General features: G+C 37.7%; 1 protein-coding gene across 1 annotated transcript in view; it reads right to left on the bottom strand.

Annotated features, from left to right (window-relative positions):
* Positions 1–3,325: 3,325 nt before the first annotated feature.
* Positions 3,326–15,452, bottom strand: part of LOC131195570 (very-long-chain enoyl-CoA reductase-like) — a 40,950-nt gene continuing 28,823 nt past the window's right edge. Inside the window, exons 8-13 of the mRNA XM_058177591.1 lie at positions 10,610–10,682; positions 10,484–10,527; positions 6,133–6,196; positions 4,900–4,988; positions 3,556–3,601; positions 3,326–3,467 (exon numbers count right to left, since the gene is read on the bottom strand). Coding sequence (XP_058033574.1) covers positions 3,340–3,467; positions 3,556–3,601; positions 4,900–4,988; positions 6,133–6,196; positions 10,484–10,527; positions 10,610–10,682 — 444 coding nt within the window. The 3' untranslated portion in view covers positions 3,326–3,339. The remainder of the gene's footprint in view (positions 3,468–3,555; positions 3,602–4,899; positions 4,989–6,132; positions 6,197–10,483; positions 10,528–10,609; positions 10,683–15,452) is intronic.

Below are 15,452 nucleotides of genomic sequence, written 5' to 3'. Positions count from 1 at the left end.
CAGTGGTTAGAATGCAGTACTGCTGCAGGCTGATTCTGCTGACTGCCAATTGCCAGCACTTCAGCAGTTCAAGTCTCACCAGCTCAAGGTTGACTCAGCCTTCCATCCTTCTGAGGTCAGTAAAATGAGGATCCAGATTGTTGGGGGCAATATGCTGACTCTGTAAACTGCTTAGAGAGGACTGTAAAGCACTGTGAAGCCGTATATAAGTCTAAGTGCTATTGCTACTATTGCGGTGGCATATATTTCAAAGCAACAGTTACAGCCACTCAAGAGTCTACTGGAGTGCACAGCTAGAATAATTAAAAAAAAAAAAAGAACAAATTCACAGCCTTGAAGGGGCTCTTATATAAAAGAAGGCAAAGACTTTTGCTATCTTCAGAAGATCTTTTGAAACAGGAACATCCACTACTGGAAATACTGAGCTCAAGGTTTCTTGACCTAAGTTGGGGTAACAAGGCATCCATAAACTCATGTCTGTTTAATGAGTTTTATAGAACATTTGAATATTTAGTAGAAAAATAATTATAGCTATCCTCAAGTTACAAGCACAAAAGGTTCGTAAGTAGTTTTGGGGGAGGGTCCATTACAACTTTGAACGGTTAATAAGTGACCACTCATAAGTCAAGGGCTACTTACAACTGATTTCCAAACTACCTTCCCAGAAGTACTGAGTGCTGTACAAAGACTTTAGAGTTTTGATGTGTGAAGGTGGGGTATTTTTTAAATTTTTACATATCATTGATATGATTGAGCATATTGCTTTTCTGGGTAATAAAATACCGAAATTTGGCCACTCGCTGCAGTGGGTGTTCTAGACACACAATAATTTCAACCAAGTTTAAAATAAAAGTTTTCAGTTTATTACGTATTATCTCTTTACAAATAGCTGAAAAATGTACATTATTTCTAGAGAAATAAATCTGAAACATCCCAGGTTCCTTTGTTGCTACAGACTTATTTAATTTAAGACAACATTGTACTGATTTATTGATACAATTTTGCACACATTAAAAAAAATACACGGGGCATTTTAGGGGAAAATATAATGCAGGATTATTTAATATTTCCTTGCATCCAGGCATAAGGCTGGAGACTGCAGTCTATAGGTAACCTGCTGCTATGCATGTTTACTTAAAAGTAAGTCACACCAATAAGACTTACAGTCAAATAAGCGTGCATAGAATTGAAATATAAACATAAGTCTTTCCAAGCATGAGAAATGCAGGTAGTATAAGATGCTTTAGCTTTAGTGGAAGTACCAGGTTGCAGGATATAGTGAAGTTAATGTAGGGAATGCATCCCCTATCTAATAGGGCTTCATAAGACAGAACATGCCAAAGATTGGGTAAATATCCATTGCCTTATCTATTTTGTTACCTTCAGTCAATTTTATTTTTATTGGTAGCTTTGCTTGCCAAGACTACTTGTTCAGCAACCGAAGTTGTGACAGCATTAGACATGTATTTATGAATGGTCATCAAAGTTCCAGCTATTGCTGTGTCTATACGGTCATCTGATTATGATCTGAGCAAGCAGATCATAATCTTGGCAAGCAGCTTGCAACTTATAACAGTTGCAGTAACTTCCCACTAGAATAGAATAGAATAGAATAGAATAGAATAGAATAGAATAGAATAGAATAGAATAGAATAGAATAGAATAGTTGTCACTTTGAATGTACACTAATCGGCATACATTAAAATGAAATTATGTTGCATACAAAGCAAAGTCAATGGGAAAGCTGGCAGAGAAGGTTGCAAGTTGTTCACATTCCCCCCCCCCCTTGCTGTGCAGCATATCATACTCTCCTTTCCTTACTTCAGCCTCCCTGCACTTGTGCTCCATTGTAGCACCTCTTTCCCCCAATTCTTACACAGGCTGTGCCATCCCAAGCTCCTTACCTGAAACTCCTGCTTAATGATCCACCCATCCTGGAGTTTTGATGGCAACACTGGGTGACTGGGATTGCTGAGCAATGAGGTCATGCATGTCATACTTTATGACTGCACTGCTCAGTGACAGCAATCCCAGTACCAACTGCTGTCAACCCAAGATCTACTTTTATTGGGGATATTTGGATAGGCAATCTCCACAGAAGCTTATGTTTCTATTTGTTTTACTAAGCTTAATTGTACCTCAGTCATAAGCAACTCTGAGTAGCTGATTGGTAGGGTCACCAGATGGCTGCACCAGATAATTATTCTTAGTGTATTCCTTTCCTTGTGATCCTGCTCTAGTTCTGTGTACTACGTTCTAAACCAGGGTTGAGAATTGAATCCAGCCTTGGGCTGAACCTCTTTAGCCCGATGGATTATAATTTCAAGATGCAGAGCTTAATATAGGGAAACTCTGTTCCTTTTCTATGCAGAACGAGAATGGGGAAACATACTGTTCTCCATCCAAGACTAAGGGGAGTCACAAATCTCATGGAACATGTTCCGCTGGGCGTTCTCCGCAAGTTGCTCTTCTAATTGTCCAGTATATATTGGTATCTATAAATAATAGGACAACTGTGAAGAAATGTGCCTTGCAATGTAAACTCATTCTCCATGTATTTTGTGGGATGTTACTATGCAAGCATGAAGATTTTGATAAGCCACTTTGGTGCCATTGTGGTTAGGAACCGATGCCAATGTCATGTGTGCACATTTCCCAATCAAAAGAAATACAGTACAGGGAGAACCTGACTGCTGTAGGGGCTGCTGTAGGTCCTCCATTTTGAGGGGAAGCAAAAGGCAACTCTTAGACGATCTGCCTATAGTGAGTATTCCCTGGGAAAGCCATGCACTGGATGTGTTTCCAATCAGCAGGGCAGTGATGAGAGGGGCCCATGGGGGAATGAGACAGGTTTCAGTGCAGGTTAGATTAAGGCCACGGCCCCTGGGCTGTAACATGCTGGCCTCATAAACCAGATTAGGCCTGTAGGCTAGAGGTTTCCCATAAATGACCTATGCTGCTTGTTATAGCAAGCATCTTATACCAGATGCAACCTTGTTTTCTCTTTTGGATGCAGTATGGATGCTCATGATTTTTTTTTCTTGGAGTCTAATCCAGAGAAGCATCAAAAGCATCTATTTATCTGTTACCTTGGCAGATCAAACTGCAATAAAATATGAATGTTTTTCATGACCCTTAAGGCAATAAGATGAAAAATAAAAGAGGAATCAATGCTAAACCTGCATATTGTGAGCCCCTCTCACTGTAGCACAGTATTAACATGCATCTGAAATAATCAATCTAAATTATTTTCATATCTTGGCTCCAATGCCAACAGTCTTCTTGGATGCCCATCCATTTTGCTGCTTATAATTCAGAAAGGGAAAAAAAATATTGTTCTTATAATAAGAAAGGAATGATGGACATTCTAAAACTAGGGTAGTCTTTAAACTCTCGTATATAAGTGCCGTGTTTGTCCTTTGCCCAGACCGTCATCTGAATGAAACACAGCAAGGTGAACAATCCCACTGCAAGAAAGAAAAAGGTCATTAACATTACAAAATATTCTATTGAGAATAAATACCCCAAAATTTTAAAACCAAGAATGCTATTCACCTGGAACGCACTGAGTCATGATAGTAAAACCAATCCATGTTCCCAGCTGTAATGGCCAAGAAGATTTAGAACTATTTCACATGATTAAAAGTGCTAAATACAACTAGTCCCTTTATATTAAAATAATCAAACATAACTATTTTTAATATCAGTTTTAAACATCAGTTTATCAGTTTAAAACAAAAGCAATAACACATAAACATGCAACTAATTAAAGACACAGCCAGTATCTTGGAAATGCGTAGCTACATATATGAACTTCTGGTTTAAGATCTTCTGATAAGAGTGTGAAAACATTTCCCAACTAAGTTAATTAAGATAAAGTAAAGCAGGTATACAGTTCTTAAATATTAGTAGGCAGAGATACGATGTGAAGGCAGGGCCGTTAAGAAAAGCACTGACTTCTACTAATTGAAGATGATGGTAAAAAGACATAGACAAAGAGTGCTTTGAGAATTTTATTGCTGCAGCTGGCATGCCTCACAATCATAGAATTTCATGAGGTGGATCTAATGTTAATACTATATATCAACTGCCTGCCTGTAATGCTTTTTTTTGCTTCCTGGAAGCAGTTTTAAAATAATAAAATTTTGATGATTTATTTAAAAAAACTAGTAATTCATGCTCTTCTCCCCCATACATTCAACATAAAATTTCATTTCTGATCATTATACTAAACATCTTTTTAGGTATATAATCTACAGCAAAGTGGAGAATTTCTGGTTAGTTTTGTTATATTATAGTAGTATGAATTGTAAGTCTTGCAAAATTACCTAGAGATATCCTAGTATGTCAATATTTACCTCCTCCCCTTCACAGGTTTATATATAAAAAAAAGAGTGTGAAGCTAAAATAGCTTGATGTATTAAAATATATTCAAATGGCCCACGTAAAATAAATTAGAAAACTACCTGTCTAAGCTGCTTCTGCATGATCTGTTTTCCACAAATGTTCCTATTTACATACATTTCTAATTTATTACTATTTTATAGTAGGTCTGCCTTTCCATTTGCAGTTCTTTAAAAAATGTTATTCATTTTTTCTGGTGTCCTTGAAACAGTAGCAAATCTGAGGCAATTCCTCATCTGCAAGAAATACTATGCAGCAATTTCACCTATTGCTTACGCTATGTTTCTGCATTCATTTTTTCCCTCTTAGTTTCCCTTCTCAAGTAGTATTCTGAGCATGGTCTGCGAAGTACAGAATTTGGTGGTTTATCATACATAGGGACATATTTAAGGGTGCAGTTCAAGCTTTCAAATGTTTTAATAAGTGTCCCTATAGCAATGTTAAGCATATATACATCAAGCAAAACCAAATTCTTGCAATATTAAAAATGCTTACCTCATAGGTATAATTGGGGCATGACACAAAATAAAATAGCCACGTGAAAGGATTCTTCGTTGGATAAGGGATCTTACAGGTCTTGGATCCTATCAATTGAAAGATCCAAAAAATTTAAAACTACCTGCTCTGCTTTGTGTAGGTTTTTGTTTTTTTTAATACATCCAATATTTTTTTTAGCACAAGGCTTGGTAGGTCACCTCAATAATATGGATGTAATTATTATTCTCATATCATTTTATAGTTCACCTTCCTTTTTCATTGAGCTACCCTATCAGAGATACTTCAATTCTCAAAGCATTTTACATGATTAATATAAAACTAATGCATCGATCTTTCAGCGGTTCCACCACTGCCAGCCCTTCTAGCTAAGCAGTTAAAGAAGGGGAAGCAATTTCAAAGAAATGCCTATGTTTCTAAGGGCTGAGAGCCTCACAATTGCCCAATGATATAGGTAGTCCTCGACTTACGACCACAAATTTATGTTGCTAAGTGAGTCGTTAAGTGAGTTTTGCCTCATTTTACGACATTCCTTGCCACAGTGGTAAGTGAATCATTGCAGTTAAGTTAGTAACCCGGTTGTTAAATGAATCTGTCTTGCCCATTGACTTTGCTTGTTAGAAGGTCGCAAAAGTTGATCACATGACCTTAGGACATTGCAACCACGATAAATGTGAACCAATTGGCAATTATCTGATTTTTTTTGATCACACGACCATGGGTTGTACATGTGAAAAATGGTCATAAGTCACTTTTTTCAGTGCCGCTGTAACTTTGACCGGTCATTAAACAAACTGCTGTAAGTCGAGGATGACCTGTAATGATAGTATGTTGATCAAAGATAGCTCAATCAGAAAGAAAAAAAGGAGACAGACTTCTTCTCCTATTACTGGGGCAGAAGATGAGATTGGAAAAAAAGAGGTTATAACAAGTAAGCATTGCTCATGGGACAAAAGTTGCTGAATCTTGCGGAAAAGTAGGAATGGAGATACACAATAGACAGACCACAAAATCCTGGAGGAACTAAAACCCAAAGCAGGAAATGTTCCACACTATAACATTTTCTTACAGCCATATTTATCTTGTTTTACTTTGTACAGCACTCTGTTGCGATCAGCCAGATTCATGGAAGAGCTCTTTGCAAGACTCCCGCTATTCACCTCTAAATTTATTCAATATAAATGTAAGTCAACAGTAACCCGACAGTATTTAATTAGAAGCAAAACACTCAGCTTTTTCCATCTCTTCTCAGATTACTAAGTGTAACATGGATAGAAAAGTTTCCAGCTTCACAAGTCTGCAATGAGAGAGAATGAGAAAGTGGATGAAAATAGAGACAATGAAAGAAAAGGCAGTTTAAATACAGATGAGGGCTCTCAGTATATTTTTTTCCCCTAATTCGACAGAGCTAGTTCTCATAAAGACTCATTTGGTCCACTTCAGATAGATTGGGCTCCCATTCTGAGTGTGAATTCACAGAGAGCCCCAACACATCTGGAAGAAACCAATTAGGGAAGAATTCCTTTAAAATCTCATCTGTTTTGTCCTATTTTAAAAGCGAAATCTAATGTCTGTTTACACCAGGGGTGTCCAAACTTGGCCCTTTGGAGAGTGGTGGACTTCAACTCCCAGAATTCTCCAACTAGCAACTTGCTTAAATTTATAGCTCATGCTGGCTGGGGAATTCTGGGAGTTGAAGTCCACCACTCTTCAAAGGGCCAAGTTTGGACACCCCTGGTTTACACCATGGTACCTCTGGACTGCATGGTGTTACACCTTTTTTGACACATCTTCAAATACAGGTAGTCCTTGACTTACAACACAATTGGGGCTGGAACCTCTATCACTAAGCAGTGCGGTCACAAAATGAATTTTGCCTGATTTTACCACCTTTTTTGCCATGGCCATTCAGTGAATCACATGATCATTAACTAAACCCAGCTTCCCTCATGGACTTTGCTTGTTAGAAGCTCTCTGGGAAGGTTGCAACTGACTATTACATGACAGCAGTACCAATGGTGGGTTTCAATTTTTTTACTACCGGTTCTGGGGGTGTAGCTTGGTGGGCATGGGAGGGGAAGGATACTGTAAAATCCCCATTCCCTCCCCACTCCATGGGAAGGTTACTGCAAAATCCCTGTTTCCTCCTGAATAGATGGGACTTGAGATGGGGATGCGGCCAGTCAGAATTTTTACTACCGATTCTCCAAACTACTCAAAATTTCCGCTACCAGTTCTCCAGAACTAGTCAGTACCTGCTGAAACCCACCTCTGATCAGTATATTGTAGTTGCCGTAAATGGATGCCACTTGACAGGCTCCAAATTTAGATAGTGATCACAGGAAGACTGCATCAGTTTTAAGGGCAAGGATCAATCATAAGTCACTTTTTTTCAACGCATATAGCTTTGAATGGTCATAAATTGTTTTTTTAATTTTTAATTTATTTATTTTGTCACAATAGTATGCGTAAACATCAACATAAAACAACAACACATTATAAAAGAAAAACATATATATAAGTAAAAGTATGCAATAACTATATTAATTTGATATAATGAAAGGGAACAATAGGACAGGAACGGTAGGCACTTTTGTGCTCTTATGCACGCCCCTTATAGTCCTCTTAGGAATGGGGTGAGGTCAATAGTAGACAGTTTTTGGTTGAAGTTTTTGGGATTTTGAGTAGAGACTATAGAGTCAGGTAGTGAGTTCCAAGCGTTAACAACTCTGTTACAGAAGTCATATTTTCTGCAATCAAGTTTGAAGCGGTTGACATTTAGCTTGAATCTATTGTTTTCTCTTGTATTATTGTGATTGAAGATTGAAATTGAAATTGAGGACTACCTATAAAGCTTCAGTTGTTACAAATTATTCAAAATCTGAGGAAGAGCTATTTTTTTTTTTGTTTACATTTATACCCCGCCCTTCTCCAAAGACTCAGGGCGGCTTACAATGTACAATGTATTTTGCTAGCTCTGTCAACCTCTGTGCTATATCTCAACCGCTCCACTTGACAGCTGGGCACTGAAATTGTGCGTTCCTATGGGAAGCACCCAGATGATTCTCTAGCAACACATTGAAGCTTTGTGTTTCTGCATAAAAATAAAACCCTTCATTGCTTTAAGAAATGAAGAACAATACATTGTTCATTCACACTGAAGGAAAATGCTTCTGCAGATGACTGCAGACCTCATAAACCATAAATTGCTACCAACCTGCCTTCCATTGAGGACCTGTTGCACGAATCAGGAAGAGGGCCGTGAAAATATTTACAGATCCCTCACATCCAGGACATAAACTGTTTCAACTCCTATCCTCAAAACGACGCTATAGAGCACTGCACACCAGAACAACTAGACATAAGAACAGTTTTTCCCCGAAGGCCATCACTCTGCTAAACAAATAATTCCCTCAACACTGTCAAACTATTTACTAAATCTGCACTACTATTGATCTTCTCATCGTTCCCATCACTAATCTCTTTCCACTTATGACTGTATGACTGTAACTTTGTTGCTGGCAATCCTTATGATTTATATTGATACATTGACCATCATTTGTGTTGTAAATGTTGTACCTTGATGAACGTATCTTTTCTTTTATGTACACTGAGAGCATATGCACCAAGACAAATTCCTTGTGTGTCCAATCACACTTGGCTAATAAAAAATTCCTATTCTATTCTATTCTATTCTATTCTATTCTATTCTATTCTATTCTATTCTATTCTATTCTATTCTATTTATTGCCCTTATTTGGAAACTCTTAAAACATGCGTAGAATACCCTATGTACTTAACTAATTTTAAATAAAGTTTCTTCCTTTGAACATTCTAAAAGGGTAAGGTAATTGCAATGTTTGCAAATAGTCAAGTTACTAGCCACACTTTCATAATATATACTGTTTTTGTATTGTGTAGCTAAGATATGGAAAGAAATTATTCTGTTTTTCGCTTTAAGCCTGTTATCATATTAGCAGTTTTAATGCACATTTATTTTCTTAATTCATAAGATTTATAAGGCTGCCCTTCTCAGAATTTTTGAGAAGGGCAGCCTTATAAATTATAAATTATAGCTGTATAACATTATAAATATAGTACACAATAACCCAACAAAATCAAAGACATAACACATAATTGAGGCTAATGATAAAAACATGCACATCACAGAAAAGACCCAGCGCAGGAAAAAAACCCAGGCTAGGTCTCTGGGAAGAGCTAAAAGATCTATCTGACCATGATAATTTTCTTCTAAACTAAAGGACAGGGCTCAAATAGCCTTGCTAAAACCACATGCGAGCCTCTAGTTTCTGCCAAAGTGTTCTGATTACATACCAATTAGTGTAAATTAGTTCAGAAAGTTGCCAGTAGTATATAAACATCCAGAGAATTACTAGAAACAATATCCTAGTATGCAGAAATTTGTGTGGCACATGTGTCTTGCCTTATTAAAGACAAGAAGACAAGCTCCACACAAACCCTGAAGATGTCACACACATAAGGCATTGTTTGGAGGTGACTCCTTTGAAACATGGAAAGTGGTATACCCTAATTTTATTCTCATAATAATGCTGTTTGGCTGTGAAAACGTGAGTGACTGAAAACCAACCAGCAAGCTCCTTGGTCAGATGGAAAAAAAAACTTCCTGTAACTACTACATCACAGTAAGCTCTTTTGTAAAGCATTCACTTTAAAAACACAATAATTTTTTATTAAGGTTGTTCTTTTATTTCCATTCATTTTATCTTGCTCCTCTCTTTCCACCCTCTTTTTTCCTTACTGGCTCTCTACCAAGACAACTTCTAATTCAAAACAGATTCGCTCACAATACACTCTCTTAATTTATTTGACGTTTGCAACATAGTTTCCAGGACAATGCTCAATCTCATATGTCATGTATGGAGACAAACTTCAGATACCTGTTCCTTATTGCAAAGGGTAACAATAGGAAGAGAATGCAGATAAACCGATATAAATTCTAAAAATAAGTAAACTACTACTTCCATTTTTCTTTCCAAATGCCTCTAACTAGTTTTCGAAAAAAAAATGTTGGAAAACACTAAAAAGCAATAGCAGAGTGTCTCTTCTCCATGACACCTAATATATAGGAAATATGTATCTGCTTTAAAACTGTCTTAAATATACTTTCTATCATTGGCTGCAATGGGAATAAAAGAAAAGAAAAAGAAAAAAGAAGACAGAGAAATGAGAATGTCTCTGGCCTTCAGTTCCTGGTCTGTTGTTTTGAGACTTTTGAGTGTGGGTGAAAATTGCAGTTTTCTTGGCAAAATTTGAAAGTAGCCTTATTCCTGGGGCTGAGAGCAAGTGACTGGCTCAAGGTCATTCAGCTGGCTTTGGGCCTAAGACAGGACTATAACTCACAGTCTCCTGGATTCCAGCCTGGTGCCTTGGCCACTACACCAAACTGGCTCACTACTGGTCTGTTACTGGCAAGAGTTTAGATTCATCACACCAGCATGCCAATATTATGCTAGAATCATACTAACTAAAGGCGACAATTAAATTGCAATGAAAAATTATAAATGTTTCTTACTATATATTTTTAAATTTGCAATATACTTACCAGGAACACGATCAGGGCGAAATTGACTTGTTTTTGTCCATAATCTGCAGAAGAAAATATTTATGAAGGTTCAGCTGAGTGAAACATTCAAATGATTTTTTTTATTATTAATTTTTTGCTACTTACATGGTGGTGTGTAAAGAGGGTGATTGATATAAAAAGCAAGCCAGGCAGCAAATCCCCAGTAATAGAAACAATTCTGTAAAACAAGTCATTTATATTTTTGTTAATTTATATTAAAGAGATCTATAGAAAATATAGTGTGTGTGCACTATGTTATCAGTTCAAATTCTTTATCTAATCCTAATGTATATAAACAGAATGCGAGCAGGTACTACATATTCAAAGAAGAATTAGTTCTTAAGTTATATTAACAAAATACAGGGAAATTATGTTTCCTCCATTATAACAGTATCCCCAATTTGACTTTTTCCCCAGTTAAGTGATTCAAATGTAATTCAGAACTTTCCCATTATTTTGTTCCTCAGAACCAAAGAAATAAATATATGTGAATAAAGTGCAAAGAAACAAATTATGCTTTCCCCATGACTTTCAGTCTACAAAAATGTCCTTTTATTATTATTTCCTAACAATTTGCAGTATTAATGCTACGAAAAATAGTTTATATGACAAGATTTAAATGAAGTGCAAAGAAATAAATTGGTGTGCTTTCCCTATGACTTAGTCTACAAAAAATTCAGTTTATTCTTATTTTCTAACAATTTATAGTATTAATGCTACCAAAAATAGTTTTTTTGACAACATTTAAAAGAAAGAGATTTTTTAAACAGTAAATGCTGTTTAAATGTTTAAAAACACTTATCTCACATTCCTAGTAGCACTTTTTAAAAATATAGACCTTGCTGTAATAGACATACAGTATTTATAACATTCTGGAAGTGAGCTCACTAAATATGACCCTCAGTTTGGTAAATTTTTAATACAGAATATTTTAGAGGCACAAACTTCTCTAATCTATGATGGTAAGTGGGGCAATTTTATTCAGCACAACTATAGACTTTAAATTCTTCAAGCAAATTAATACTATTTCTTACATCTTATTTCAGACAAAATCAACCTATGCTAGTGTTTATCTATAAATAATAGCTGCACTGTTAAATTCAAGCATCAGGATCTTCTAGCATTTCACAAAGACAAATTGAAGAAGTAGGTGGATATAGGTTAGAGATCTGTCTGATAAAAACAGCATTGTGTTGTAAACCCCAACATTTTGTATATACGTTGTGATATTGCATAAATGTCCAAAAGAAGTGGAGTTTGGCTTGTGATGATGTGACACTAATTTTGTCCTTTTTATTTAAAAAATAGCAATAGGAGCTATGGATATCAATGGGTGTATGAAACCTAAAATTTGTGTGAGAGTGTTTACTTTTGAAACACAGACTTGATAGCCATTCAACTAGCAGGATATGAAGGGATCTGTGAGTTTATGTAAACAAACAAAATCTGTGGAACAGGATAAACTTAAATCAGTTTCTGAGTTGTTCTTAATTTTCTTGGTATCTAGAGATATAGCTGAGGTATCAACCATCCCGTTTGGCACATTCAACAAAAGAAACTCCTGGCTTTTTAAATTAACCAAGAGTGTAGCTTTCTTGAAAAATCCATCTAGGCACAGCAGAAGCAAAGTCAGTTCTGAGATTTTCCACGAAAACCCACATAGGTAATGGTATCTCCCCTTTTCCCCTCCAGGCCACCCACAGTTTATAGTTCACCAAATGTATTCTTTTGCTTTGGGAAAAGCTGTCGTGTCCCACTCCTCCGCTGACGGCCGGGTCAGGGAAATCCGAATCAGGCTTGCCTCTGCAGCTCTGCCCAAAGTCCTAGCAAAGTCCTCAGAGCAGGCAGGAGACCAGTAAGTGACTTCAGCAAGATAAGTTCGACTTTGCCTGACTCCGAGACTGCCAGAAAGCAGATCCTTTATATAGGCCATGGGGTGTGGCTCCATGACTCAGCACTCATTAAGGCCTGCCCCTCCCTTCCTTCTGTTGCCTCCGCCTATCCAATCTTCTGATGCGAGGGTCACTCCAATCAGCAGCTGTTGGAAGTAAACTTTCCTCAGGCACACATGCTGTGGAGGAGGGGGAGGGGTCTAGCTGCTCCGTTTGCCTGGGCATGGAGCCAGGGCTGGGGCCGGGGGGTGCTCCCTCCTCTGCAGCCTGCTTGGGCATGGAGCCAGGGCTGGGACCGGGAGGTGTCTCCCCCTCTGCAGCTTGTCTGGGCATGGAGCCAGAACTGGGGCCGGGAGGCATACATTCCTCCGTGTTCGGGAGCAGATAAGCAGACCCCGGCTGCGGTGAGAGCGGACAAGACACAACAAAAGCTGCCTGCTTCAATCAAACAATTCTTCGTCACTTGGCCCTGTTAGATAATGTATTTCCGGCAACAGACAGATCACTTACATGTCACAACCTCCCTCCACCCTTAGGAACTTACCACCCTCCTCCCGTCGTTGTCTGGCAAAGCTGCAAGCGAAAGCAGGTACAGGCAACTATGGGATGAGTCAGGTTTGACATGAGGGCAGGTCCATTGCTCCAGCTACCTCTTTTAGAATTTCCTGAGAATTCTAAAATTCTGAGAATTCTATTCTATGAATTCCACGTTAGAAGCAGGTAGGAAAGAATTTAGGTTCAATAGTTCAGGGGCCACAAGACTGCATCATGAAAGTGGAATGTGTGGGTGAAATGAGTAGCAGATAGTTTAAATACCAGTAGGAAATCTAAGTACCAATACCCCAACTGTAAAGAGCTTGAAGGCTCAGTGTCAGCATCGTAATTGTGCCTAGAAATGAATCTTATGTTAGAGTGCAGCTGATTAAAAGCTGCCAACCCATAATCCTACACAAGCCAAAACAACTTATTGACCTTATGTCCCATTTTTATAATACTGCCTCTTCTTCCAACAGAACAAATATCTAAAATCTTGCCTCTTACAGTACGGTTCAGCTAGCATATGTAGCCTTTTTTACAACCAGCTAAAAGAACCTCAGCGACGTCAAAGGAAAAATAAGCCTGGCACGATGATCTAGAAAAATATTATATTTGCAGGAAATCTTCCCTCCTGCAGTGAATAAAGGGAGAAAAGGAGCCTTTAGAAAATGAAAAAATTGTGTGTTAACTTTGTACACACAAAGACAGCCTCCCTCTCTTAGCTTTCAGAGTCATATAGCAAGCGCTGCCCTTTTTAGGCATGAGTGACCCTGCAACAGAGATAGAGACTGCGGTTTGCATTGCAAAACTGCTTTCTTCGTTTTGAGCCGCTCTGCCTTTCCCTCTCCAATCACCAACACTGCTGATTACTAACACAATAGAAGCCCCATTAAGAAGCTATTTGGACATGGCTACCGTTAATCAAAAAAAGTGGCGTTTACTGTGAAAATAATTATACCTGAAAGATTTTTGCCTCTTCACATTTTAGAAAGAAACAATCTCCCCTCTTCAGATCAGAAGATGAAAATAGGTAATAGTATATTTATAATGTCACTTTTAACCGACCAATGCCATACACAGTCATTTTTCCACTTTTAAATTCAACTACACTAACTTTGTACGACAGCAATTCCTGAATCTGCTCTATAAGGGTAACAGAAAATAAGCACTTTCAAACCATCCTTCTCTTAAATCATTCTGGCTTCTTACTGTTTTTTCAGCCCCCTCCAAACAGTTGTCTACATAAGGGTTTCTCAACCCAGACAACTTTAAGATGTGTGGACTTCAACTCCTTCTTCAACTAGAATTCCCAAGCCAGCAGGGTTGAGAAATGATGATCTAGAAGTTTGATTACAGGCCTCACATCCTGAGCCAGCATCAATAATTGACTTCTTGACTAGAGCTGAATGCATCCTTAAAGTACTTGCTTAAATATGTTTGCTGCCTTGAGTTGATTTATTAAAAGAACAGTTTCTTCCCCAACACCATCACTCTGCTAAACAAATAATTCCCTCAGCACTGTCAAACTATTTACTAAGTCTGCACTACTATTAATCTTCTCATCGTTCCATCACCAATCTCCTTCCACTTATGACTGTAACTTTGTTGCTTGTATCCTTACGATTTATACTGTAATTGATTGTTTCCTGATTGCTTAATTGTAGCCTATCACTATCATTAAGTGTTATATCATTAAGTGTTAAATTTGTACTCTATGACTATCATTACTCCATGACTATCATTAAGTGTTGTAAGTGTTGTACCTTGATGAAGGTATCTTTTATTTTATTTACACTGAGAGCATATGCACCAAGACAAATTCCTTGTGTGTCCAATCACACTTGGCCAACAAAAAATTCTATTCTATTCTAAAAAAAAAAAAAATAAGGCAGGAGAGAAATAGTAAAGGTCCTTACTTGTTTATTTGTTTGATATATATACAATAGTGATTCTGCAACGTGGAACATTTAAAAAATACAAATCATGCAATGTAAAACAGACAACAGTCAAGAAGCCAAACCAATCTAGGCAAATAGCAATTACCGTACAGGTTCTAACAATCCATGTTTTGAAACAGATCCGTGTGTTGAAAGCCTTCCAAAAAGCCGGAAGGAACAGGGCCACCTAATCTTAAGGGAAATGGTATTCCAAAGGGCAACATAGCAACAGAAAAACAAGCCCTCTCCCTGGGTCTCACAAGTTGACATTCTTGATTGACAGGACCCACAGCTATGCCTCTCCTCCTAGATCCAATGGACCATAATAGCAAGATCTGGGAAAAAGTGGTCCTGCAAATAATATTGCCTGTAAATGCTGCATAACTACAGACCAGAGAGAGATAGAGGGAGGGAGGGAAAGAGGGAGAGAGAAGAGAGGGAGGGAAATCTCAAAATCTTTTTCATGGTGTTAATTAGGCAGAAATTAAAAGGGCATTTTCTTGCATCATGGGCTCCGAGACATAATCTGAACCGCCAGAAAAAGGCTGTCCCTGGAGAATAGCTACGTTTGTCCTCATTTAT

Source organism: Ahaetulla prasina, chromosome 3, assembly GCF_028640845.1.
Source record: "Ahaetulla prasina isolate Xishuangbanna chromosome 3, ASM2864084v1, whole genome shotgun sequence".
NCBI classification, from domain to species: domain Eukaryota; kingdom Metazoa; phylum Chordata; class Lepidosauria; order Squamata; family Colubridae; genus Ahaetulla; species Ahaetulla prasina.
Note: the sequence above shows the minus strand (reverse complement) of the source record. Positions and strands in the feature narration are given on the sequence as shown.